General features: G+C 39.5%; 1 protein-coding gene across 2 annotated transcripts in view; it reads left to right on the plus strand.

Annotated features, from left to right (window-relative positions):
- Positions 1–1,835: 1,835 nt before the first annotated feature.
- Positions 1,836–26,519, plus strand: part of NKAIN2 (sodium/potassium transporting ATPase interacting 2) — a 935,859-nt gene continuing 911,175 nt past the window's right edge. For both annotated transcript variants that reach the window (XM_087865453.1, XM_087865454.1), the window contains exon 1: positions 1,836–2,215. In XM_087865453.1, coding sequence (XP_087721579.1) covers positions 2,162–2,215 — 54 coding nt within the window. In that variant the 5' untranslated portion in view covers positions 1,836–2,161. The remainder of the gene's footprint in view (positions 2,216–26,519) is intronic.

Below are 26,519 nucleotides of genomic sequence, written 5' to 3' on the forward strand. Positions count from 1 at the left end.
AGGTTGTGGAGCACGTATTACCTACCAGGTCTGGCCGTAGGTAAGAGCATAGATTGGGTTCTCTTAATTCCATTAAACATTGAAAGACACTTTTCAGAGCAAAGCCCATTTACAAATAGGGCGATTAAAAGCAGACATTTACATTACAGTAATAAAATAACTGCGTTCCAAAAATTTAACAAATCAAATCCCTTTTTGGCTCTCTACGATTGACAAGTCATTTCTGAAAATTGAGTACCAGGCTTCTGGAGACTAGGGGCCCTATGCCCTACTCAATTTCTTTATATTTAGTCATTCTGGTATGTCATAATATTTATTCAAAGGAAGCAATCATTTGGGATCCTTATTTGTGGTTCCCAGCATAACATTATCCTACACAAATGCCATTTTATCAGAAGGGCCAAATCCCATTTGCTATGGAAAGCTCCTTGCCTGAAGTGGTTTCATCTGTCTTTATCCTACAGGGTATGGGGCATGCTTGCTTTTTGGTTTCCTTTTCTGTTTTCTCATCAGTCTCAGCTCTTCATTTTAATAACTCAGTTCCCCAGAGGAAGTCCACACCACCCTTTCACCTTCTGGGAAAGTCGGTAATACTTTCACCAGCTGCCAGGGGTTATAAAGGAAACCTGACCCTTGGATCCTGAATACCCCAGACCCCAGAGGCCGCCACCTGGACCAACTTATTCGCTTTTTAGATTTCCTCCCGCAGGTGGCAGCAGCGGGCTCCGAAGCGGGTCTTTGCAGGAGCCTTTGCCTTGCTTCTGGCCGGCGCTCTGGAGCGGGGTCTGGGGCATCACCTTCAGGAGTCCACACCCAGCTGGGACGGTCCTTAAAGCCCTAGTAATTGAGTGCTAAAATGGTCTCCGATTCTTTAATTTCTCGAGTGAAAACAGTTTGAAGCAGCAACGGCAACTCTTTGCGTCCTTACTCTCTCCGGTTCCCCAATTCCCCCACCAACTCCACCAGCAACCCGGTCCCTTTTCCCAAGCAGGGTCGTCTCCGTAACTCTCCACGCTCCGGCCCTTGCAGATATCCTCCCGCGCCGGGCGCTGGGCGGCTGGCAGTACGTCTGCGGCCGCTGCGCCCCTTCTCCTCCCCTCCTCCTACCCGTCCGCCAGGCTGGCTTTCCGACCCGTCCTGATGTCGCAGCTGCACCCCTATTTCATCACCCCACCCCCCTTCTCTAACCCTTCTCTTCGTCCCTTCTCCCCAAACACACACCGGCGCACACACGCGGCCCGCTCGCGCCTAGTGCTTCAGGCTCGGCTGAGGGAGCAGGACCCACGCAAGCCCAGGAAGCCACGGACCTGCTGCCCGGACTCTTCGCCCCGCGGTCCCCAGCGTCACCACCGCCGCAGTCACCGCTGCTGCGCCGCTTGTTCCCGCCTAGACATCGCCGCCAACAGCCCCTCAGCTGCAGCCCCTGCGGAGCGACAAGAAGTTTACGTCTCGGGAAGGGTTGGCGGGGAGCAGTTGAAGGATTTGTTGTAGGAGGATTAACACATTTGGGCGAGGGGAGGGGCAGTGCCGCTGCAGGACGCGGCGCGGACCTGGCATCACTGCGTGCGGCAGCCGCCGCCGCCGCCCGGGACCGCGGAGCCCGGACGCCCCCGCCCGGCCCGCGCCCCGCCCCCGCCCGCCTGGCCCCGCAGCGCCGGGCGCAGAGAAGCCGCGGGCGGCGCAGGGAGGCGGGCAGCGCCCCGCGCGCGCTTCTGCCGCCCCCGAAGCCGGCGCGCGGAGAGCGCGGGGCGAGCGCGCGTCGGGCGGCGGCCGCGCTGGGGGGCGTGGGGCGAGCCGGCGCGAGGAGCGGCGGGGGCGAAACTTCGCGGCCAGATGCCTGAAGGCGCGGCGGCGCTGCGAGGCTGCCGCTGCTGCCCCTGCGGGCCCCGGGCGCGTCTCCGCGGGCGGCGCTGCCCGCGGCACGGCGTGTGCACCGAGCGAGTGAAGGTATGTTTGGCGGGCGCGGCTGAAGCTGCCGCCGCCGCCGTCGCGCCAGCAGGTCCTAATGCCTGTCACTTCCCAGGACGCTGGCAGCAGCAGCCCGGAGCCCCCGAGCCCTCGGCAGGTTTGCCTGTTCTTCCCCGCGATCTGATTGGATAAAGTGGGGGCTCGACGGTGGCCGACGTGGGACAGTCTGGCTGTGGCAGGGGTCTCGGAAACCATGGGTTATTGCAGTGGCAGGTGCACGCTTATCTTTATCTGTGGCATGCAACTGGTAAGTGACACTTGGGTCCTCTTATTCTGTCATGTGCCTTTGAGATACTGGGCTGGGGAGTGCAGTAAAGGGTCTGCCATTGATTAGAATGGAAGGAAAAATAAAAGAGAAAAGGTGACAGATATATTGCCTATATTTAAAATGATTTCAGGGAGAGGCATTGTGGGGTACAGGAGAGGTGAGCCTTTACGCCCCTACCTATTTCTGTTCCTCTGAAGACAGTTTGGCAGGTGCGGGTTAAACTTGTCTTTAATTTCTTTAAGCAAAGCAGGATGTATCTCTTGTTCCTTTATGCTTTGCATTCCTATTACTGTAACAACGTGGTTGTCGCATATAATTTACTATACAGGTGTTAAAACAGAGAGATGGAATTTTTGACTTTTCTTCCATATACTAATTTTTGGCAGTATCTTTGTTTCTTCATTGACGTGTGTTATTTTTCCAGGAATATATTGTCTTGTAAGTATAAGCTCTAACAGACCACTATGTAGGGCAGATGCTATCCTTACAGCAGTCTGATGTAGAAGCCACGTTGAGTTTTGAAAGTATGTAGATTGAAGAGAAATAGTTAGATGAACTCAGTAACACCACTGCCGTAAACTGAACGAGTAGCCTTTGAATCACAATTATTATAAACAATTCTAAAGAAAAATATTTTATTTTATATTATGTATGTAATTGCTCCTGAAATAGACATGTCTGATCCTGTAGGATGGAGAATTATATATACTTTTTGAGGAATGTTGTACGTTTGCAAAGAGGCAAGAAGCCAGTAATGGAAAACGTCATGTCTCTGAATTTAAATTCTCTAAGGGCAATAGGAGGGGCTGAGGATAGTTGAGAGGTGAAAAATATACCACTGTAAGTGGTTAATTTGAGGTAGGAGTACTTGCTCACTCCTGCCATCAGATAGCTTTCCTTGGAAAGTATAAATTAATCTGAAAAGCCACCCACATTTCCAACAATTGTTTCATGAAGGTTGAGAGGACTACTAGACTGAAGGAGATTTCTGAAAGCCCAACCAGTAAAGTGTTCAAAAGAGCAAAGATTTGCTGTTGAAACTGATAGAACAATTCCTTAAGTGGTCTTCATTGTTTTATCAGTAGTCTGGAAGCCCGAGTGTTTGTTGTTCTTCTTGTTGTTGTTTTGTTTACTATATAGCTGAAGCATTGCTTTTAGTTGCGTATTGTCTTGGGGTGTTTTTCTTCCCCTAGGAAAGTTAGGTCATGATGCATATTTTGATCTGTGAATTACTTAGGCACTTGGTTGTAAGAAAAAGGTGGAACTACAAATATAATTTTAAGAATATATTTTTTCAGTGATGTATAAACCAATTTATTTCTTTTTGCTACATATTCATTTAAGTTTTGCAATAAAGGATTTTTACTCTTAATGGTAAAGCTACTCAGAACAATGGGAGAGTTTACTTTGTTAAATCAATGGTTAGCCCAAGTACGCCAAATTGTATAAACGTTTTCAAAACATTCCTATGTTCATATATGATTCAGAAAAGAATACATTTGCTGATTCACTGTGTAAAAGCATGAAACTGTGAGAATGAGTGGGTGGGTAAGAGCATTCTTATGCTATTTTCAATTTAAAAATTTTAAAATGTGATTTAACTTTTAATCATTTAGCATAGTAGGGCTTTATTATGGCACTTGCAGGCATTAGATCTAAGTGGCATTTTGTGTGATGAACACAAACTTCTCAAGAACTTAACAATCTTGGAAAAACCTAAATGTACAAATGAGAAAGCTAAATATACAAAGTGGCATGATAAGGCTAAAGATTTCTCTCTGCGTGTGTGTCTTTGTTCATGTGTGTGCATATATGCGATGGTGTATTGGAGAAGTGCTACATTGCTGATGGAACAGAAATTCTGAATCAAAGCTAAGTTCTCTAACAAAATAGAGGTACTTGTAATATAGGAGTGTTCAGTCTAAGCGAGTATGCATTTGAATCTTAAGGAAGTTCTATAACAGTCATGTGATTTTTCCCATTCAGACTTTATGTGCCACCAGGCTAATATAATTAGCAGCCATGTTAATGCAGATGCAGAACAAAAAGCAAAGGACGAAGAACATTGATTGCTTCGATAAGGTGAAATAATCACATCTAAAGGACCTCAGAGATTCCTTGTAACTGTTACTTCTTAGAGATACAGTATTTAATTTTAAATAAAATAATTCCTTTGCAATTTAATAATTGCAAAGCACTGCACACACACACACAAAATAGGTGGGTGTATATGGTTTCCTTTGCTCTTGATAGATCTTTGTAAAGAAACTTTTTGTATCTTTGAACTATTTTGAGTAGAAGTGGTTTGATAAGTAGCCATGTTTCCAGAGTAAGTCAGGACTCATGTACCATTGATGGACACAGAAGTTCACCCAGTTTTGTTTACTTCTGAAGTGTTTAGTGTGTGTTTTTGTAACATTCGGGCATGTTTATTGGTAGTTGTGCAGATAAATCTTAGATTTATTAAAATTAATGGAAGCCAAAGATAGTCTAGGACAGAAACTTTATTACATTTCTTTACTAAGTAAGTTTCTGGAAATATTTCTTTCCAATTATGTAAGTAGAATATTTCTATTTTAATTAGACTTAAAGGAATATTTATGTTTACGTCAAGTTGCAACTGACCTTTGTAGAGGATGAAGTAGCTGTTGGTATGGTGGAGACGGGAACCTCATTCATCAGGTTATTATCAGAGCAGACGCAGTATTTAATCTTTTAATAGTTGAGGGACAGAGACAAACGCGCCAGAGAAATTTACCTGTCAGGATTCTATATCTTTGCTTTTAATTATATTAAATGTGCATTTCGTTTAATATTTGGCAGATGACAAGTATGGATAAACATACATTTCTTTTAAAAGCCAGGAAATCCATTTATGAGACAAGAATTTAGAATTTCATACCACAGAGATTCAATACAAAACTGCCAGTTTATGAAAAAGTGTCTGACTCTGTATATCATAAATTAAAATCTTTGAGATGTATGGTTACTCCGACTTCAGATTTTAGGGTGATTCCTATAAAAAAGGGGTGTGATCTCTGGAAACAGATTTGTCCCATGTGCACAATCCAAAGTTGAAGCTCTTAATCTCAAGAAGGTAATTTTCTTTTTATCATTGCTGTCTTTAATGCTCAGAAACTGAAGATTTCAGATAGTAACAAAATTCATCACTGCATTTGCAGTGTTGGATATAGTGGCCCAATCTAACAATCTAACAAAATTGTTAGAACAATCTAACTTCTTATTGACAACTCAGCAGCTTGAGAAAATGTTTCAGTTTTATTTTGTTTTTGTTTTTGTTTTTCTTTAATGTTTGGTTGAATCAAAGAGTACTTTATCTAAATGTTGTAAAAATGACTCAGATAATCCTCAGTGAAAATCACTTAGTTATAATATGGAAGACCATAACTTGCTTGAGTTTGAAAAGACAGCTTTTTTCGAGTAAGAAAATTCAACATTGCCCTTTTTTTTTTTTTTCGTACATCAGATTCCTCTATGGAACAAGGTGTATGTGCCATAAACTATTGAAAGGATAGATTTACGTTCAGCAGTATATAGATTTATATCAAGGTGCCATTATTGCCATGTACTTTATGAAATATTGCTAACTTGAAGCAGATGCAATGAAGAATTGTGTTAGTACACACGTGTGTGCAGCTGTGTGAAGAAGCACATTTGAAGCTTACTTTAGAATGACCAGTTACTTTCTATTGCATAGGTAGTTACTAAGCGTTTGCAGAGGTACACATTTATTAGAAAAGAAAGCCACGATTGCATAGATGGACTAAATAAAAACAATCTTATTATAATTATGGAATATGTCAGTGGTGTCTGTCGTGACTTCGTGCAGTGTTCATAGTTACATGAACTTTCAAAGCTTTTTAAAAAATAAAGCATAACATGAAGTGACTTGAAAAATGCAAGTGGAATCGTATGATTTTCCTCAGGTACTTTCGACATGTCTGGAAGTTCTCGAGAAGTTTAGAACTTTACTTTCCACACAACCTCCCTATGCAGACAATTTAAAATTTTAGATTCACATGCATTGATAATCAAATCTTGTGATCATTAACCAATCTTTAACTCAGGATGAAGACTAACAATGTCCATATACTATTTCAGAAACTTATGTAAAAATATGCTAAGAGTTCGCTAAGTTGCAAAATAACTTTCTTCTTTTCAGATATTTTCTGCTTTTGCATCCCAACGTTGTCTTGTGTGTATGTGTGCGTATTTGTTTAAATCTATTCTTTCATTGTAAGTCAGCACTACTCTGCTCTAGTGTTTACCAAGAAAGATACAGAAACTCCTTCCAGTGGCCAGCTCTCTTTCTTGGTTCACAAACCATGTGGCAAAGCTCCTTTTTTTAAATCATATACCCAAAGTTTCAAGGAACCAATCGGTACAGAGCTTTCCCCTGCTGTCTCCAATAGAGGCTTGATGGGCAGCGTCCCCTGTGCAGAATGCCAGCGTCATCTCTGGCATGGGGCCCGTAAGTGGGCAGTGGCCCAGAAATGTGAATAGGCATTGCCCCTCCTTTTCCCTCTGATCCTGCTTTATTTTGGGGTCAGATTCTCTACTTGCCCAATCAAGAATTTCAGAATGGCAGCCAGGAACTCCCTTGAAATAGGAGGTCTTTATTTCTGATTCTGTTTCCTTTTTGTGCATGTGTGTGCTTGACAAAAATAAAATCTGAGACAGAAGCACATTTTAACCCTTCTAGATTTATACTGGAAATAAATATATTAGAATTGTGGCGTCAATTGCATTCAGTATTTGTCTATGTAAAACTAATGGCTAAAATTTCAAAGGATATACTTCAGTTATGTTATTTGGTAGAATTTTAAGCAGCTTAGTGTAATTTTTCCAAAAGTAGTTTTGAAACTAATATTGCTAATAATGGAAAATTTTCTATTTCCATGACTTATAACACTCAAGTGTCAGAAATCAAACACACACATGAGAAATATTTCTATTTCCTTTCTATTCCATTTTTTTACCTATACAATGAAACTTTTCCAATTTTGGCCCCCGTCTTCACCTAGAGAAACTTGATTATTGTTTATTTTCGAAATAATAAAATATGTAGTCCATCAAGATATGTTGTATCTAGGGTTCCTTTTTTTCCCTTAACAGTAATAGAAACAAACATTGTATTAACACAGATAATTTCTACATACAGAATGAAAATAAAAGTGTATGAAACTTTTGTTCCTACCGACTCTAAGACGCTGAAGGACATTTAAACACTACAAAGAAATAAGATAAAATTATGTTGTTTTCTTTCTCCAGGTTAAGGTGGAAAATGAAATTTATAAACTGGGTTTCTTTTCTTTTTACTATTTCAGGTGTATTTAGATTTGCAAGTTCTTACTATTTAAAGGAATTACTTGCTTCATCTTCCTGAACACAGCGTTTTTCTTTTTATGCTTAAACTCTAAAACAGGCACTGGGTCTAACAAATAAAAATATTTGTAACAGTAAGTCTAATGGAAACCATAGACTTTCTTTCTTTCTTTTTCAAGCTGGAATGGGAGTAAGGTGACTTCTAATAATTTTTACCTTTTAAATAAATTATGGATCACATGCTAACTTTGATCCTTGTAGAAACTCTTTTTGAAAAGTTACAATAAACTGACTTTTGTGGTACTTTGAAAAAAAATTCTACTTTTATAGTTTATAAAATCTAGCTTTGTAAAATACTTAAACAATAATGAAAGCTGTTAGTATTTACTGGAAGCTTGCTCTGGGCTAAATGCTAAATGTGTTTTTTTTCACTGATTCCTTTCCAATAATCCTATGAAGTAGGTAATTAGATACCTACAGAGAAGGAAATGGAGACTGAAAGATTTAGCAACTTTCTTAAGTCCGTCTCTTAGCTAGTGGTAGAGCTTGCACTCAGACCCAGCTCTGTCCCACTTCAAGCCCATTGAGCTCTTGTCACTGTGCTTCACCGAATCCCTTCCATTGTAGCTTGTGTTTCTTTTACTAACAAAGATAGAATTTACCTGCTAATTCCTGGCTGACCCAGTAATCAAGTAAGCAGGCTCAGGGAGGGGTATTGGTGCCAGACTTGGACCGGGGGTGCCGTAGCTAGGAGAGGCTGGTGTGTGGTCTGTGGAATAAAAGGAGACACTGTCCCCTGCCAGTCAGCTTCCCTTGCTGTTCCTACTAGATTTCAAGTGTGCCCTAACACTGCAAAACACACCTGTAGCTCTGCCTCAGAGAAGTGATCCCGCATCATGAGGTTGTGTTTCTGTGATTGCGTAAGGGTGGGGAAAAAAGTTATAGCTACTATATATCAGGCCAGTTATTGAGAAATAAGCACATATGGGCCTGGGCACTTTGATATATCAGTTTTAAGAACATTTCTATGGAAGACAGAATGTATTCGTTTTTCTCAAATTCCTGTTCTTTGTGAAACAAATTTCTGATTAATTGCCAATGCAGAGTAATGTTATTTGCCTGTTTTGTTTTTTGTTTTGTTTTTGTTTTTTGTTTTGTTTTTTTAAAACACATCCCAATCCTAAATCCATCAGGACGACTTTTTGGTGAGAATATTAGTTAGAATTCCTGTTGTTGGAAATGGCTTCTAGTAGTAGGTTATTTGAAATGTACATTGAGAGCCTAGAGCACTTCTCAATCTTGATTGTGCATAAGACTCACTTGCAGGGCTTTTTCCACACACATCACTGGGCCGCACTCCAGGGTTTCTGATTCAGTAGGTCCCAGGGAGGTCCTTGACCGGGAATTTGCTTTTCTCATGAGTTCCCAGGTGACATTGATGCCACTGGTTAGGGATCCAATTTTGAGAACTACTGGCCTAAAACATAAGTCTTCACCTAGGGTGTTACCTGAATACATGAACTTGTTTTTGAAATTTTTCAACCCAACTAGAAAATTAGCTCATTCTTCCTTTGGCCTGTTATTTATGGGAACAAAAACTTCTTCAGGACTAAGTGTGTCTATTTCTGACTTCTTGCTTAGTCCTATTCAGAAGTTTAAATGAGGGAAATGGAAGGTCTTTGCGCAGTGCTTGTGTCTTTGCAGTGAATGGAGATATAGAACAGCCTGAAAGTGATTCAGTTCCTCTAGTCTGTGCACTCTCTGCCTGTCATGCTGGAGCAGAATTGGTTCCTTCAGCTGTCTCTCTTTGCTAGCCTAGCTCTTCAGTCTGAAGTTCTGGAATAGCTTCTCCTGGTGCCAAGCACAGCCCCGGGGGAGAGAGGGAGAGGAGGGGATATGCTGGGAAAGCCCGGAACTAAGTGAGGGCACATTTTTCTACACCCTGTCTAGAGCTTCTGTTCTGGACGATTCTATAACTGACGGTCACTTCCTCATTTGAAAAATAGGGGCACATAATTCCTGATTCATTTCCCTTACTGGCTGCTTGGGAGCATCAGGGGAGAAAATGTGCTCAAAGTTTAGGTATGCCGGAACTTCACAGATGTGAAAAGAGCTTCACAGGCTTCTGATATCTAGAAAATCTTGGTAGGTATTAAGATGAATCTTTCAGAACTGTTCATTCAGTCACAGTAAGAGTGGTTACGGGCTGTTTATATATCATTTGGCCTGTGACCTTAGTTGTAACGACTAATTTCTTGTAGAAACATTTCTTTTCTTTCCGCACGTTATTCTGGGGAGCTGTATAAATAAGGAGGGTAACATTAGGTGCAGATCATTTGAAGTAGATAAAACATTATGCTATGTGTCTGATACACCTACCTGAAGTGTTCACTAGGAATTAAATTTTACAAACCAGTCAGCACAGTCCTTCGGGCTGGCATTTCTAAAACTGTGTTTCATGGGCACTAGTTCTGCAAAGTGCTCTGTTGTATGTGAGTTCTGAGGTTAAATAAGTTGTGGATGCCGCAGGCTTTAGCCTTTCTCCTACCCCTGGAGGTCACAACACATCTTAGTGGCTCCTAGAAGTCCTACACAAAAGAAACTCCTGCTTAATTCCACTTAATTCTGCAAATACTTACAAAGTGCTTGCAATGAACCAAGGACCGCTTTTCCTGATATCCCCTATTAATCTTCCATGGAACTAGCATTTTCAGAAACACTTTTCAGCAAAATATTACTCTTGGCTAATGATGCAGTCTAAAAGCTATTAATAGCAAATTATTATCTAAACAATATTTAAAGGCTAAAAATTCAGTGTGGAAACTCTTATCCTACTTAAGAGGTATTTAACAAATAGTAATACATAAAGATGTTTAAGAATATAAAATATTATTATCACGTAATTAAAATAAATGAAGGGGACTTTGTTTTCCGATACTTGGCTCTTATTTTTCATAGATTTACTTGAGTTCCTTGAAATAATCTTTTGGCCACTAAAATTACAACCCTTAACTTTGAAATTCAGTCAGGTCCCTAATTACTGATGTTACAAAGAAGGGGGCATGTTGCAACAGGTTTCCAAGGACATTTGGAACTTTTGAAAACTTGGGGGAGGGCATGTGCAGAAGAACTTTCTTTTAAAAGTTGTGGGAATGCTGACTAACTGAATTAAAAAAAAAAAAGAAAAGTCATGGGTGAGGGGCACCTGGGTGGGGGGGCTCAGTCTGTTAAATGTCTGCCTTCCAGCTCCCCCCATGTGATCTTGGGGTCCTGGGATCCAGAGAGCCCACATTAGGCTCTCTGCTCAGCGGGGAGTCTGCTTCTCCCTCTCCCTCTGAGCTCGCTGTCTTTCTCTCTCTCAAATTAAAAAAACAAAGAAACAAAAAAACCTTAGAAAAAAAGAAAAAAGAAAGTCGTGGGTGAGGAGCAGTGCCTGTATCCTACAGCTAAAACCAAGCTTGCTTTTACAGCATCGGCCCCTAAATGTCTGTCTTTGCAGGGCTGGTGGTAAGGAGTTCTCATACTGACTTTTGTTTCCTAATCAATGCACACACTCTAAAACAGTAACACATTTAAAAGCCTCAACAATGTTGTGTTCTTTGAAAACAAACGGGTCTTAGATTGGAATGGAGGAATCAAATCTCTTCTGTTAACAGAAGTCTTTGTATGCATCTGTATGATGCTAATTACACAACAGAATAAGGAGGTGCTTCAAATCTTTTAACTAACAGCCATGTGTCAAATGATGGATGGGTCAATATTATCTCTGAAATGTTCAGTGGTAGGGAATTCATAGGAGACTACTCTATATGGACTTCTAGCCATGGAGATCTACAAGGCAGAGCTCCTAGAGTATTATTTTTATAAAGGACAGTCTCTGATGTCACTAGGAAACAAAAAGTGGGGAAGACTTTTACGGGCCCCAAGGAGAACATTACAGCTTGGTCGTGTGCTGCCTTCTGTGACCTTGCCCCAGAAAAGCTCTGTTGACTTGCCTTGGCATTGAGCACTTTCTTTGTCATGGCACCTGCAGTTGGTGGGGGGCAGCTTGCTCCTGGAGGTCACAATTCATCCCTGTGGGCACAGTGATCCTGACCTCACTCTCTATAGGAGATGGTGTATCCAGGTGCGACCTGTTGCTCCATTTGATTTCTCTCAGGTGCAGAGATGAGATCAGGGTCTGTGGCTGTGTTTAACTCCAGTTGTTGGGAGCAGTGAGCTACATATTTGAAAACTTTAGAAGCTGTTGTAGGTTTGATAATACACAAGTGGTATGCAAAGAGCTCTGTGTCTTTTGCTCCTTCCTGCTTTTTAAATAAAGCTTGCTCAGGGTGCCTGGCTGGCTGGCTCAGTCAGAAGAGCATGGGACTCTTGATCTTGGGGTGTGAGTTCGAGCCCCACGTTGGGTGTAGTGATAACATAAATAAATAAAAGAACTTAAAAAAATAAAGCTTGCTTGAAAATTTGATGATAGTGGACCGAGAACTCATGATTTTCTAAAATATTGGAGCTGTGTACAGGATTATGTATTTCTTACCCTTCTCAAATAAGGATTAATGAAGTTTCATTTTTGTCCATCTTTCCTAAAATGCGGTTCCATTTTATTCCGTTAAAGGATGGTAGTTAAATTATGGCTGTTCAATAGCATTTATGAACCTAAGTTTTGCTTTCCTTTTGGCTTGATATTAAAAGTTTCTTCTTTCTTCTAAAGGACAGGGTTAGGGAGGAGGGAGATGTTGGGGAGAGGTGGCTAGGATCTGAATGTCTAGCAGTTAAAAGCCAAGTAATACTACTCTACTTAAAGTGATACATACATTTTTAAAGGATGTTCTAGTGAAATCTGTGAAGATGACTGCAAATTCATTAATGAGTTTCCTCATGAACATATTTTGGTTTTATCTATGACCTTGGGAAGTTCCACAATCTCTTAGATATAGGGGACACTGCTCTCCCATTTTACCATTTTATAGACTGTCCTGGAATAGATTTGTTTTTGTTCAAAAAAGCTGTCCTAAAAATCAGGCAAATGGCATAAGTTCAATTTACATTTAGTAAATGTAAATCTTTTAATAACAGTGTTCAGTGACCTTTAATTATATGCCTCTCTTCCTTTAATTCTTCAGGGAAATCTGTTGGTTTTCACTTTCTTTTCACAAGAAGGAGATAGTGATGATTGCTGTGTTATTGCACTTACTTTGACTTTCATAATGTGAATAAAAGTGTTACATATTGGACCTTAATAGTAATACATGGATGAGGAGTATTAGCAAAATAATACAGGCAGAGACAGTGATCTCAGTTTACAGGAGGGATGTTAACTTTTGGGTTGAAAAATAATTCTGTGACATAAAAATACCTTCTCTTACAAAATACATCTCCCTAAAGTTCTTTCTGACGTGGTTTGAATACAGCAGTAGATGGGCCCATTACTGGCAGAGACTGAGAACCAGCTTGGCCTTGGGCCCTGCCATGGGGTGTAGGGAGAAGGAGAAGACCCAGTAGAACTCCAAGAATCAATCTGGAGTTGATTTCTAGCCTGCAATGCTGTGTTCCAGTTATGATTGTTTCAAAATGAATGAATGAATTAATGAACAGTGGGAGGAAATTAAATAGTTACTAAATCAGCTTCATCAAGAAGGATTTATGAAATGTCCACACATGAACAGCATACTGACATGTGCTGAGTAAATTAAGTGTATGTTTCTGTCCTTTTGACAATTAGGATATGGTCTAGCTGAAAAGAATGTCAAGCTGTGTTTCTATCATGGATTGATCTAATATTTAGTGGTTGTAATAATTGAAGATTAGTTTAAATTGTAACCTGATCCTTATTTATTTATTTATGAAGCCATACTACTTGCTTATTGGTAGTACTTAAAAATGCTTTACTGTTCTCTGTTCATTATGTAAAATCACATTTCAGCTTACTGTAAATAAGATCAGTGTTGGTGAAAAATAAATGTTGATGTAAACTGGGCCATTTTTTAAAAATACGAATTCATAACTTTCAAATTCATATTATCTAGCTTTATTTACTGAAATTGATATAATATTATTTAAAGGCTGTCTTAGATCGGAATGTAAATAATGAAGTGAATTCTGTCTTTATATTTCAAATCCACAGAGCAGTACTTTTTAACTTTTTTTTTTTTTTTTTGCATGATGGGCTCTTTCGAGACCCTATTAAAAGTCATGAACTTTCTCATCCGAAAAATACTCAAACAACTTGAGGAGATTCACAAATTTCTCAACCTGATTCATGAAACTCAGGTGAAAACTGATAAATTTTTCCTTTCTGTTTTTTTTTTCTTGGTCTACATTTTATTAAGATATTCTACTTGACAAATTTAATTCAGTTACTTTGAGTTTGGAAAACATTTTAGGAAATTATATATATGTATGATACACATTATTTATAATGTATTTTAAAGATAATATGCATACATATGTGAGTGCATTTGTCTGTGTGTGTGTAATGCAAGGTAGAAGAAGCAGAGTTTAGTTGGATAGTGTAAGCAAACTAGGCCTTTGTTTAGGAGATTAAATGATATGTATAGATACCTACAGTATAATATGGAATGATAAGAATTGTAAGAAAAGTAAGAATGAAGTGCTAAGGGGATGTGGGGGAAGTAATCAGTTATGTCTTCATAAGATGATCATGCAAGGTATGAAGGGCTGGTATATGATAGTTCAGATTTCTATAACTAAAGAATGGAGAAAAGAGAATCCCAGGAGGAAGTAATGTTAGTTAGGGGGTGCCTGACTGACTCAGTTGTAGAACATGCAGCTCTTGATCTCAGGGTCATGAGTTCAAGCCCCACATTGGCCCCACATAGAGCTCACTAAGAAAGAAAAGGAAAGGAAAGGGGAAAGGGAAAGGGAAAGGAAAGGGGAAAAAAATAATATTTAGAATGAAGGTGAGAATGGAGGAGTATATGTGTGGGAAAATGTAGAGTCAGGTTCACTGGCAAGTAGGGAGAATTGGGAAGTGAAGTAGGGAATGAAATGGGTTAGGGTGCAGTTTGTAGATGGACTTGAGCACCTTTGGAGGGAGTTTAAGCTTTATAGGATATACATTTCTACAGATGTTAATTCTCCAGGTGAATGACACTATTCCCCATAGTAGAATTAGAAGCAGTATGACATGAGAGTGAAGGCCTGAGGTTTGGACCAAACTTTGTGGGGAATGTGGGGGCAAAGCAGCAATAAATTAAATGATTGCTAAATTGCATCAAAGGCCTTAGGGAAACCGGGTGGCAGGTGTTTGTAGGGGAACCAATTACTTTTCCATCATTCCCCAGCTTTCTAAGAATTGGAATGGAAGAGCAGGAAGTAGAAGTTTCCTTGGTCTTCAGTTGAACAAAACTGAGGGTTTGGGTGTCTTGAAATAAAATGTAGGACTGGATGGCCAAGAGTAAGATACCAGAATGGAAGGGGAATTTCGATTATTGGATGACCGTTGCAGATGTTTGAGGATAGGAGGCAGGTCCAGCAGAAGGGAGATAATAGGAAGGGTGCTTGTGTTAGTGCTCACGATGAGACAATACACAGCGGGGTTTAGGTCTTGGAGAGGAGCACTGCCTGGGGCATGCAGAAGTCCTTGATTGGCCACCAAATTGGGTGGAAGGTCTAGCTGTTGAGAAGGATGAGAGGCCATGAGGCCCAGCTGATAGAAGAACCATCACTGTACATTTCGGCTTTATTAAAGATGATCAGAAGTAAGGGATGAAGAGGAACACAGCCAGGAAAGAACAAGAGCGTTGCAAGGATTGCAGGTCCTCGTGACAGTTTGGGGAGAGGGTGGTGTGAGCTGGCGATTGGAGCTAGAAAAGAAGGGTGGTTAGTGGGGGGGCAGAAGGATGAATTGGGAGGAATGGAAACGTTTCATGAGTATGTGAGTGGAGTGATGAAGGAAGGGAAAGATTGGTTTCAGGTAAGGCACTGTCTTAGCTTCAGCAACGTTGTCATTTTGGACTGGGTACTTCTGTGTCACGTGGGGCTGTTCTGTGCATCACAGGGTGTTTAGCAGCATCCCTCGTCTCTACATGCTAGACGCCAGTAGCATACTCCAGGTCGTGACAACCAAAAATGTTTTTAGACATTGCCACATTACAAAATGGCCCTCTTGCTGAGATCCACTGAGCTAGAGAAAAGCCCTAGAAACAGTACTTAGCAATAATAGGAGGTTTTCTTCATATTAAATTTGGAATTATCTGGAGAACAGTGGCAGCAATGGTGAAGGGAAGAGTAGATTTGAGCTCGGCCATTGTGCACCTGTGAGGGTCATGCCCTCTGTACCATGGTCTGGGTCACAATCATTGGGAGCTGTATCACAAGTCAACACCAGCGTTCCTTCCCCCAGACCTTGACCGATGGAAATGTCAGGGAAGCAACCTACTCATCTAGACATTTTGAAAACTGTGTCTAGATGATTTTTATTGTTTCTAAGCAGGTGTTAAATGAGAGCAGGCCAGTGGGTTAGCAGCTTGGGAGGTGTGGGGAGAAACAGGAGAAAGAAAAGGAGATTGGGAGGTAGGTTGAGATGTACGTTAGGAACTGGGAGACATACATTAGGAATTGGGAGTTAAGTTGAGACATAAATTGAGTTAGCGTTTATGGGAGTATCTACTGGTGAGGCAATGTTGACTGTAGATTCATTTGAAAGCTCCTTTTTTTATGGTCAGTTATGTGCTCAACCACGCCTTTGCATTCTTGGCTGTCTTGATTCTTTTAGTTTGTACCAGGGGGATGTTATCCAAGACCCAGTGAATGTCATCTTTCCTTTGGTACCAGTAAAGACTGAATATTTGACACTTTTAATTTGTCCTCTCCCAACTCCAATAGGCTGCTAAAATATGCACATAGTATATAGGTCTTCATGAAATGTCTTAATTAAGAAAGATTTCAGATACAGAATACATATTAATTGTGAGATAGACATGTAATTGTTTATGTGAAGAGCAGGGCATGAAGTTTTAGGTCAGATTATGAGCTTTTAATTTAATACGAGAATTGGGTAAGAGTTAATATGATTGTAAATTAAAAAATAAACATTTTTAAGGCATTAAAGAATTTGGAAACTTCTCACTCTTACAGAAATGCACACACATACACACACACAAATTATAATCACTGCCCTTCAGGAACTTGAATTAAAAAATACTTAAGCTATTAATATTCCTTAGGTGATCCCCCAAACCCAAGAATATTCAACAGCATTTTAATATTTGATATCCTGATTCACCAAAAGGCCCAGTTATTGCTAAAGAAGTGTGGTAAGACAGCAGAAATTAATCTTTTAAATTATCCTATCTTAGACTGTATAATTTCTCTTGGCCCAACTTGATTTCTTTTGGTAACTCAGTCTTTTGGTGGACTCTGATTTGCATGCCTGGGGGTAGGAGAGTAAATTACATGACTTCTTGAAGGTCCTTTTAGCTTGAAGATTTTATGATTAAATCTTGCATTTAAAAATTGCCTTTTTCTGGGAGACCCAGGCTAGAAGGTACTTTTCCATCTTCATTTTTGTATAGAGCTAAATTAATATATCACCTCATGCAGTTTTCTTCAATACAGGGCAAAATAGCAGTCATAGTGGCAAGAAAAAAAGCCACCATAAATACCTTAATAAACCTAGAACCAAGATGCATATGATGTTTTCTTAATTGCCATTATCTGCAGTCTTCTAAAGTGGACTTGGGTCTTCTGAAAATTTAGGTGTGTGGAAAGTGTGTGTGTGTGTGTGTGTATGTGTGTGTTTAGTGGATGCAGCAGGTACATGGTGGGAGTAGGGGAGAGAATAAAAATGATGGTGTTCAGAGGAATCGACTTAGGTGTTTGGATGTATGTGAGAAGAGAGAAATGGGTTTTCTTAGAATACTCTCCGCTCTTAGCACATTGTTCTGGATATGGTAGGTTTTCATCAGGTCTTGTTAACTGGATATCCTCCGTGCATAGGGTGAAAAGCAAGAACCCTCATAAAATGTCAGTGAGGAATGAAATAGAGACAGAGAATGGAGAAGACTACTGTATTCAGATGGAACCAGTGAAAGTTTAGGTAGGCCAGATTGCAATTATCCCCACTGGAATTCAGCCAGGACACACATTAGTGCATGCTACTTCCTGTCTAGCCTAATTAAGGGATTGTTGAGAACTAACAAAGTTGGCTGACTTGCCAAAGTCAGTGCTTGCTAACATTTGTAAGCTGTAGGTGCTTAACAGTATGACCTGATTTTTATGCTGGGGTCGTCTTATTAATTAAAGTTTTCCAATCATCTAATTAGAAAATACAGTCTGAACTGAGTCTGGAGGACTCCCAGTCTTACTTGCTAATTTAAAGAAAAGTGGAAACAAAGAAGAGCAGCACTCAATTAAGGCAATGCGATGGAAAGCTACGTTCTGGACATCCCTTCAGAGAGGCTCCATACCAGCAGGGTAATTATTTAGGATGTTCTTCCAGTAGAGACATTAAAGGAACACCAGCGAGTTAGCTTTTAAATGGAGAAATCTGTGCCAGCCCCCAAATTAACTCTTGGACTAGAGTATGAGTGCACAATGGAAAGCTGGAAGGCATGACCAACACTACTGACTGAAACGAAACAGTTTGCTCATTGATGTTATGCCTTGTTTTTTTAGCCCAACTAGTACTTTGTCCAAAGAACAGAAAGAGAAGGAATAGTCTGCTAAGATTTTAGATGACTACCTGACACTTAAATACATCTTCTCTTAGAAAAAAAAAAAAAAAAAAGTAGATAAAAGATTCTGTGTGTTTTCTACAGGTAACTGTAGAAAAGGGTCTCTAACTGAGGTGTCACATTTAAGTCCTGAATGTCTGGAGTTTAATTTTCATCACTGTTTTTATATGCCCACCATGCTGAGAGCAGTGCTCTTAACCCCCCCCCCCCCAAAAAAAAGACTTCAAAACATTTTATTTTAGAACACCCACTGGGCTAAGAGGAAGGTATTAAAAGAAGCACAAAGGGATGTGGCCAATGCAAAAGATACATGGGTCTGTGGATATCTAGCAATTGAGTAATTAATCATAATTTCTCATTTTCCCACTTAAGTAGTTGAAATCAGCTCAGTATTTCTCTACAGGTACTAGTAAATAAAGTATTGTACAAAGAATTTTCTTTTAAAAGAGCTTACCTTTTCAAAGTGAAATAAAAAAGACAGAAGGGAGCTTTTTAATTTTTATTGAAATTTTAAAAATAATCTGTCTGTACTCTAAGTTGTCTTGATGAGTTCTCTAGATACATGTTTGTAGAGCATTTCCCATTTATGTGACAACAGCCGCGGAAGCAACTGTGGGACATGGATGTTCCCTCTCTCCTCCCATGTTGACCATCCGTATGCTTCGCAGCTGAATAAATCATACCAACATTCAGGTGGCCATGCCAAACCAGAAACTCTCCACGAAAGCCATTGTGTAGAACATGAGCGTGGATCACCTCTGCTGACCAGAGGTCTATTTATTCATGCATCTTGTAGATGATTTTTAAAAATTTGATACTTGCTTTGAAATTAATTGGGATATTGTTACCAACCCTTTGTTATTTGTCAATATCCCCGGAACAATTTTTAAGTTGTTTAAAGCCTATAGAGCAATATTACCTAACTTAATATTTAAAAGTAAAAAAAAAAAAAATACCCATTCTTCTAAGAGATATTTATTTATTTATTTATTTGTTTGTTTTTAAAAAGATACTATTTATTTGAGAGAGAGAGAGTACAGCTGGAGGAGGGGCAGAGGGAGAGGGAGAAGCTGACTCCACAATGAGCAGCGAGCCCGAGTGGAGGAGCCCAAGAGAGAGGCTCGATCCCAGGGTCCTGGGATAATGACCTGAGCTGAAGGCAAACACTTAACAGACTGAGCCACCCAGGCGCCCCTCTAAAAGACTTTTAAATAATACATGTCAAATTCAAATTTCACCTTAGGTTTCACTCAAAATGCATTTCAAATGCATATATCACAAACCATTGAGGAAAAAACATTCTAGCTGTTTTACAATGATTTGGCCTCAAAATGAAAGCAGCTTAAAAAAACAGCAGCTGAGGGTTTACATCAACAGCATGGCTCAGGAGTCTTTTGGGCCATTGTTTCTGTGTTTCTAATAAGCAATATTACATGCCAGCAAATGTCACTGGATCATTATATACATTGGCAGTTTATAAGCGAATAAAGAACAGTGACCTGAAAGGGTAGGAGTGAGGCATTTCTGTAGACAATATTGTTATCATCTGTAGACAGAAAGATGTCACCAGTTTTTCTTTTCATTGAGACGTTGAAATAACACTTTAATGGAACACGGTTCCTTCATATTGTCCCTCCCTATTTTAGATCAGGCTGTATTTTTAGTTTGGAAGATGAGAGCAGCTGGTTCAGGCCAGGTGCTGATAGTACTAATGTTGATGTAAGATGCTGCTCAGATGGATGGTGCAAAGGGAATCATTGTCCCTTGATTTGATCATGCTGGCTCTAAAATTTATTTTTTGATCTGGCATTTGACTTTGCATTATACTCAGAGAGCTGGAAATCACAAAGCTGTGCAGCTGCAGAGTATATATATAGATAGAGACCCTGGAACATTACCTCACACACCCAGCACTCACTATTAGCAGTCTTTGTAAATGAAAATTCCATTGGGGAACAAAAGCCAGTTATTTTTCTCCATACTGTAATAGAGGCTTATAGTTTGAGTCTACTGTGGGTGTGTGGAAGGCGACAGAGGCAGAGCTGGGGCTAGGGGTGGGGACGTGTGAGGGTTAGGAACCCATCAAGTTAAAAAAACAATATTGTTTTCTTATAAAGTCTCTTTTACTCTTGTTTATATATACGGATAAAGTGATTTAGAATCTGATTGAGATTTTAAATATTGTTCTTAAAGCTGGTAAGAGTAAAGGGGCTGAGTACTAGGGAAAACAGAACAAAGTTATACAGAGTCAGTTGAATTTGAATACTCTTTCTTTTCTGCCTTTTTTATATTGATGATCTTTTTTTTAGAGTGAAAATATATGATTGAGATAAAATAATCACTTAAGATAAATGGACTCTTTCAAAACCTTATATGGAATTTAAAAAATATTGCTTGGAAAGTATTAATTTGCCCCGTTACCACAATTTAATGAGATAATTTACCATATCCAGGCAAGTGATTTACACAAATGTTATAATTCTTTGCAGTGAGATCGCTGTGAAAAAAATTACTCCCAGGCTTCTGACAACTCATTTTTATGCCTCTATGGTCTCCTGCTCTCTTCTTTACAGCTTTGGGCCTTTCTGAAGGCCTAATTCTCTCTTTGCCATTTTTCTTTAACTTTTGCCATTAGCATTATACGTTTTGGAGTTAAATCAGTTGGTCAATAAATATTGATTGAATACATGCAATGGGACTTATACAGAGCTTGGTGTTATAGAATATGTTGGGGAAGAAAAAGTTTTCCTACACTGTCTGGGGCTCCTGGCTGGGTCTGGAGATTAAACTGACAAAGATTAACAGGAGAAAAGCATAGAAATTAATTTAATACACATTTTAGACGACACAGGAGTTTTCATAAGGAAATGAAGTCCCAAAGACGGAGTTAGACCTGAGTATGTTTATGCTAGGTTTGATGAAGAGTGGGCAGTCATGTAAAAATATGATAGGTTGAGTATGAGGTAAGTATAGTAAACTGGAGAATCTTGGGGAAGCCATTTTCTAACCTGTTTCAGGGGAGACAGGAGAGGGGAAGGTCAGAGTGACCGTGCTTCTGCTGTTTTCTCAAACTCTTTCAGCTTAAAATATTGAATATGCCAAGGTGCCATATTTGGAGGAACGTGTCCTGAACCCCATCAAATATAAGGAAAGAAAATGATGCTATGGAGCTTTCCATCTGGTTAGCAATATTGGAATGAGTAGACTGTCTTAGGGAAGACTCCTTGGTGTGGTAAGTCTAGTTGAGTTTTGAAGCATGGATAAAATTGACATGATTTAACATCAGAATCAAAGAGGGAAGTGTGAGGCTGTGTTGATCTGAGATGTGACTCGACCATTTAGATTGAAGTACTTATGTGGATGTAGTGGGGGTTATGGATGGATAGTTAGAGTTGGTTAATATTACTGATTTTAGAATATAATATAATTCTTAGGAGGTTAGCCACTGGAATCAAATTCTCAAATGCTGACTCTACATTTTTTTCACCTTTTCCAAATAATCTCTTTGTGTCTTACTTTCTTAATCTGTACAATGAGGACGATAATGATATTTACTTTATAGAGCTGGTGGAAAAGTTAAAATAATTAATACGTGTGAAATGCTTAGAATAGTCACTGACATCTGTTAAACACTTAATAAAGGCAACTTTTGTCATTATGAAGAGTTTTAAAATCTGATAAAGGATTCTAAATTTTATGGGGTAAGTGACATACAGCCAGGATAGTTTCTTTAGTATGTAGTGACGTGTTTAGAGCAATATTTAAGGAAAAAGAGGTAGAAAATATCAGACCAATTCACATGGGGGAGGGTTCCAGTCAGGAAGGCTCCTGTGATAGGAAATATCTGGATTTAAGATAATGAGAGCCTAGGACAATAGCTGCATCAAAACTGTGGATAACGAGCGCCAAAATCTGTTTTCTTTATAAAATACTTTTGATGTAACAGTACCCCTGTGGATACAACAGTATCTCCAGTTCAGATATGAAGAAATGGAAACTTGGTGCTGGCTTCCATCACGTGGAAAGAGGAAAGACAGAGGGTAAAAAGCTGATATCAGAGGATCTTTAGAAAAGTAATTGCTGAGATGATTGAGAGGGTGCAGGGTCAAAATTCTCCAGGGTCAGGGAATTATTTTGGGGAGGTTATCAAGTTGGGAGAGGGAACTAGTGAAATGAGAATGAATAGGAGCTTGTTTCGATTTTTTTTGCACTTGGAGTGACAGAAGTAGAATGATGGAAGTGTCTACGAGGCAGTTGCAGAATTTATTTGGAGGTTAATTCAGACTTGACTCTTTTCTGACCATCGGGATACAAGAAGAGGGCTAGGGACTGTGTTTTCAGAAATGCCACCAATGGGATTGGAAGGGGAGAAGGAATTACCGAATAAAAAGAAAAGTCGTACTAGGCATAGCCAGAAGGACAGGTGGCATGTCATTGCAGGGAGAAGGAGCACCCGGAAGGGAAGAACCCTGAAGAGAAAAGCCTAGAAGGAGGGCTGGGCAAGCATTTGAATTAAAAACTCAGGGAATTTTTGATAAAGTAGTTTCATTAGAATAGGGAAAATCAACATGAGGGATTTAAGAAGAAATAAGTAGTGAGGAAAAGAAGGCAAAATATATAGACCATTTCAAGAAGTTAAAAAATGCTGAACTGGGGGGTAGGATCCTTGGGGTTTTAGTTCTGGATTTGCCATTAACTGTGTGACCTTTGACAATTTCTCTGTTCCTGATACAATTTTCTGCACAGAACTGAAGGTACTTATTTTTACATTTAGGAAGCACTTTTGACCTTTTTGATATTCGTAATCTATACAGTAATACAGTACATAGTTAGGATCCCGAAAAGGCCCCGAGAGGCCCCTCATCATCCAGCGTTGTAACTGGGGCCCAAGGGTCCGAGAGCACCTGGCTCCAGGAATTCCAAACAGACCAGATTTGGCCACTTGGCACTGACAAAATCCAGACAGAGAGACGATAGTGGTGAAATAAAAAAGGAATTTATTTCAGTGAGGCCAACAGTAGGAAGACAGCGGACTAATGTCTCCAAGACTGTCTCCAAAGTGCTGAAAATACTTGCAGGTTCATATAAGGAAATGTGCAACAAAAGTCAGTGGGTGGGTGAAACTGGCAGGAAAGGTCAGGTCAGTCATTGTCTTGGGGTCAATCATGCAGGGTCCTCTTGGCCTCAGGGCAATCCCTATTGCTGGAGGGGGTAGTTTCATTTCCCATCACAGGATGTTTTGCCTGCTGTGGGGTCTTTTGCCTGAGTTAAAAGATAGTTTGGAAAGAACTTAATTAGAAAATGCAGACTGAGGTCAAAGTGAGGTCTTTCAGTGTCATTAAAGCCCATGTACCCTACAAATAAGTGTGAACCACAGACCTTTGCTGGGACTCTCTATTCTTAGATTGAAACTAACATGCATGAACACTATTATCTGATATTGTAAACCACAGCAGACCATTTGGAGGGCAAGGTAAAAGAGCTTTGTGGCAGGTATACTGAGGGCAAGAAAAATTGCATTAGATATCAAAATCCTAAAGGGGCAAAAGATAAGTCTAGCAAATATAAGAATGAAAAAATGTGGCAGTGTGGGGACATTTTGGCGGGAGGATACAATCAGCTTCTATTTGCCTGACTAGCTTTTGAAGGGCATTATTATAGGAGTTCGAAGTAGCTTACAATTTAAAAGTTGCCATCCCAGAACCCAGTTAGCAAGTGAAGGGTTTGAGTTTCAGGTCTAGATCTCCTGATCTGGAGTCTGGACAGCAGGCTGGCTGCCTTTCTTCTTTTCTGCCTGAATGAAAAGTTGGGTTTAGTGTGTTCTGTTTCTGTTCTGTTTCAGAAATCAAGAAGTACATGATGTACTTTTTGAAAGATTTCCAGTCATTAAGGCTAAACAAAATTGATTTTTAAAGAGATGGTCAGCTATTATCTAGGAAATAGCAATTGTATTCAAAAAGTATTTCTAGTTTAGAATAGATTATTGATACTAGTTAACTGATAAGCTTTACCTAAAATTCTGTTTTCAAAGTACACCATCATCTTGGCACCCATTTTGACACAAAAATACGTACAGAGTAATATCCTAACCCTGAAAGAATGCTAAATCACCCAGCTCCGAATCTGCCAGCCATTGCGTACCATTCTCATTGTTAACAATGGATACTCTTTTTTTTTTCCCTCTCACATACAGTTTAAGAGTATTCAGGGTGGGTTAAATGGGCATATTCCACTGCCTTAAAGCAAAATTTCAAGTTGGATTTATCTTGAAAATGACTTACACTGAGTTTGTTGTAACTTTGGTCATGTCAACACCTTACTTTGCCATCTATTAAAATCTCCCACTGTGTGTGTTTAACAAATTCCTTTGCTTTAAAAACAATGACAAAAACCCTTCTGCAGCATTCGGAATGATATGTGTTTTCAAACAGCAGCCCATCTCATTTCAAGAGATGGAATAAGTATCATTAAAATGGTAACTCAAATCAGTCAAAGCACTTTTCTGGGAGATTTAGATTAAAAGTGATTAAGAACTGCTGTGGTTTGCCGATAGACACTACTTTGTATGACATTAATTTCCACATTTAAAAATAGATGACTGCTTTTAATGCTCTAGGAGAATATTCAGTATCCTCTGAAACACATGGGTTTAGTGGGGTGATCCCCTTAGATGGTATCTCTGGCCTGAAAAGAAGGAGAACACTGGTGAGAGAAGACGTCCCAGCAGGGCCACTCTCAGCGTCAACCTACAGCAAAAGACTGCAAGGGAAGGAGAGATTTGCCAGCTTTTCCTTCTAAATTGGCCAGAAGACATTTGAAGGATAAAAATGTAACTAGTTGAGAATCTCCTAAATGTTGTTTTGAATAGAACTGGTTAGATTCTTAGTGCTGAAGAGTGTTAATAATCTTGGCAAGAGATCAGGCAAACTGAACAAATGGATTTCCTGTCCCAGATGTCTACTTTGCTCCAGAACAACTCTGGGATAACTTTGTAGCTTTTATTCATTTACTTAATTTGGGCTTTTTCTGAAACATTTCTTACTTCTGGATGTACCAGATTATAAAATAAAACAAAACAATAAAATTAAAGTACTTGATAGATTTTAAGTGAAGTTAGTGTCAGCCAGTCAGAATTACCACGTTGCCCAGTAGGTCAGATAACTGTGTGTTAATTGCTTTGCGCATTAGATCTTTTCAACAAATCTGATTTAGAAGAATGTGGAATATGTGAAATTATTCACTTTTTGTACCCCTTAACAAAGGTATTTGCATTTGAGTATTTTTTTTAAGTGAGATGGTATTGTGATTAACACAGTAAAACCTAGAAATATTTAAAAATGCTTTTCAAGGTCTTTCATATTTTAAAGGGCAAAGGTTAATCTAAAGTGAGAAGATGAGGATAAAGAAGAGAAGAGAAAACAAAACCCAGCATTGTTGTCTATTAAAATGTGGAATTAGGCTTTCGAATCATCACAAGATAACAGACTCATACATTGTAAATTGCAAAGATGTATTGGAATTGTTACTAGAAACGAAGTTTTCTTTTTAAAGTTTAAATTACTAACCATTTGAAAGGTTTTATTATATTTTAAAATATTCATCAGTAACATACAGGGACCAAATTAATTCCACATGTATTATCTTTAAACTTTGGGAGAAATTTCTGATTATAAGACACTAAGGCAGAATGCTGCAGCACCCAGGAAGGACCCACCCTCCCAGTCTGCTGATGTATACCTGCTGTTATTGCTTAAGAAACAGCAAATGTTCATTTTGTTATTGTAATTTCTGTTGTCTTTCTAGCAGGGCAGGGGAGGAGGTGTTGTGAGGCATAGAACTGGGCATCTGGAGGATGAGTTAGACATGTTCCATCAATAATCTTTGGGGCCTGGCAGTCAAGATCAACATATTCCAAGGTTCCCTTTATCATCCTTGTATACCAAATAGATACTGATTCCTCGGAGGTGCGCTTGGCAATTTACTAGGTATGGGGAAATCTAAAGGCAACATCCCTGAAGAAGTTAAATAGTCTCTTAATTCAGTGGTATATCATCCTTAGATATGCCTGTGGGAAGGGCTTAGAAATGAAAGGGAGCGGACACCAATGAAGTGCCTCCTATGTATTTGGCACCATATCCAAACTATTGAATCTGAACTTTCTGGCAAGTGTATGGGGTAGATGACTTGAATAACTTGAACTCTGTGTTAGTTCTTTATCCTTTTAAATAAAAATATACCTA

This window comes from Ursus americanus, chromosome 11, assembly GCF_024610735.1.
Source record: "Ursus americanus isolate L20-20 chromosome 11, mUrsAme1.1.p, whole genome shotgun sequence".
Lineage (NCBI taxonomy): Eukaryota > Metazoa > Chordata > Mammalia > Carnivora > Ursidae > Ursus > Ursus americanus.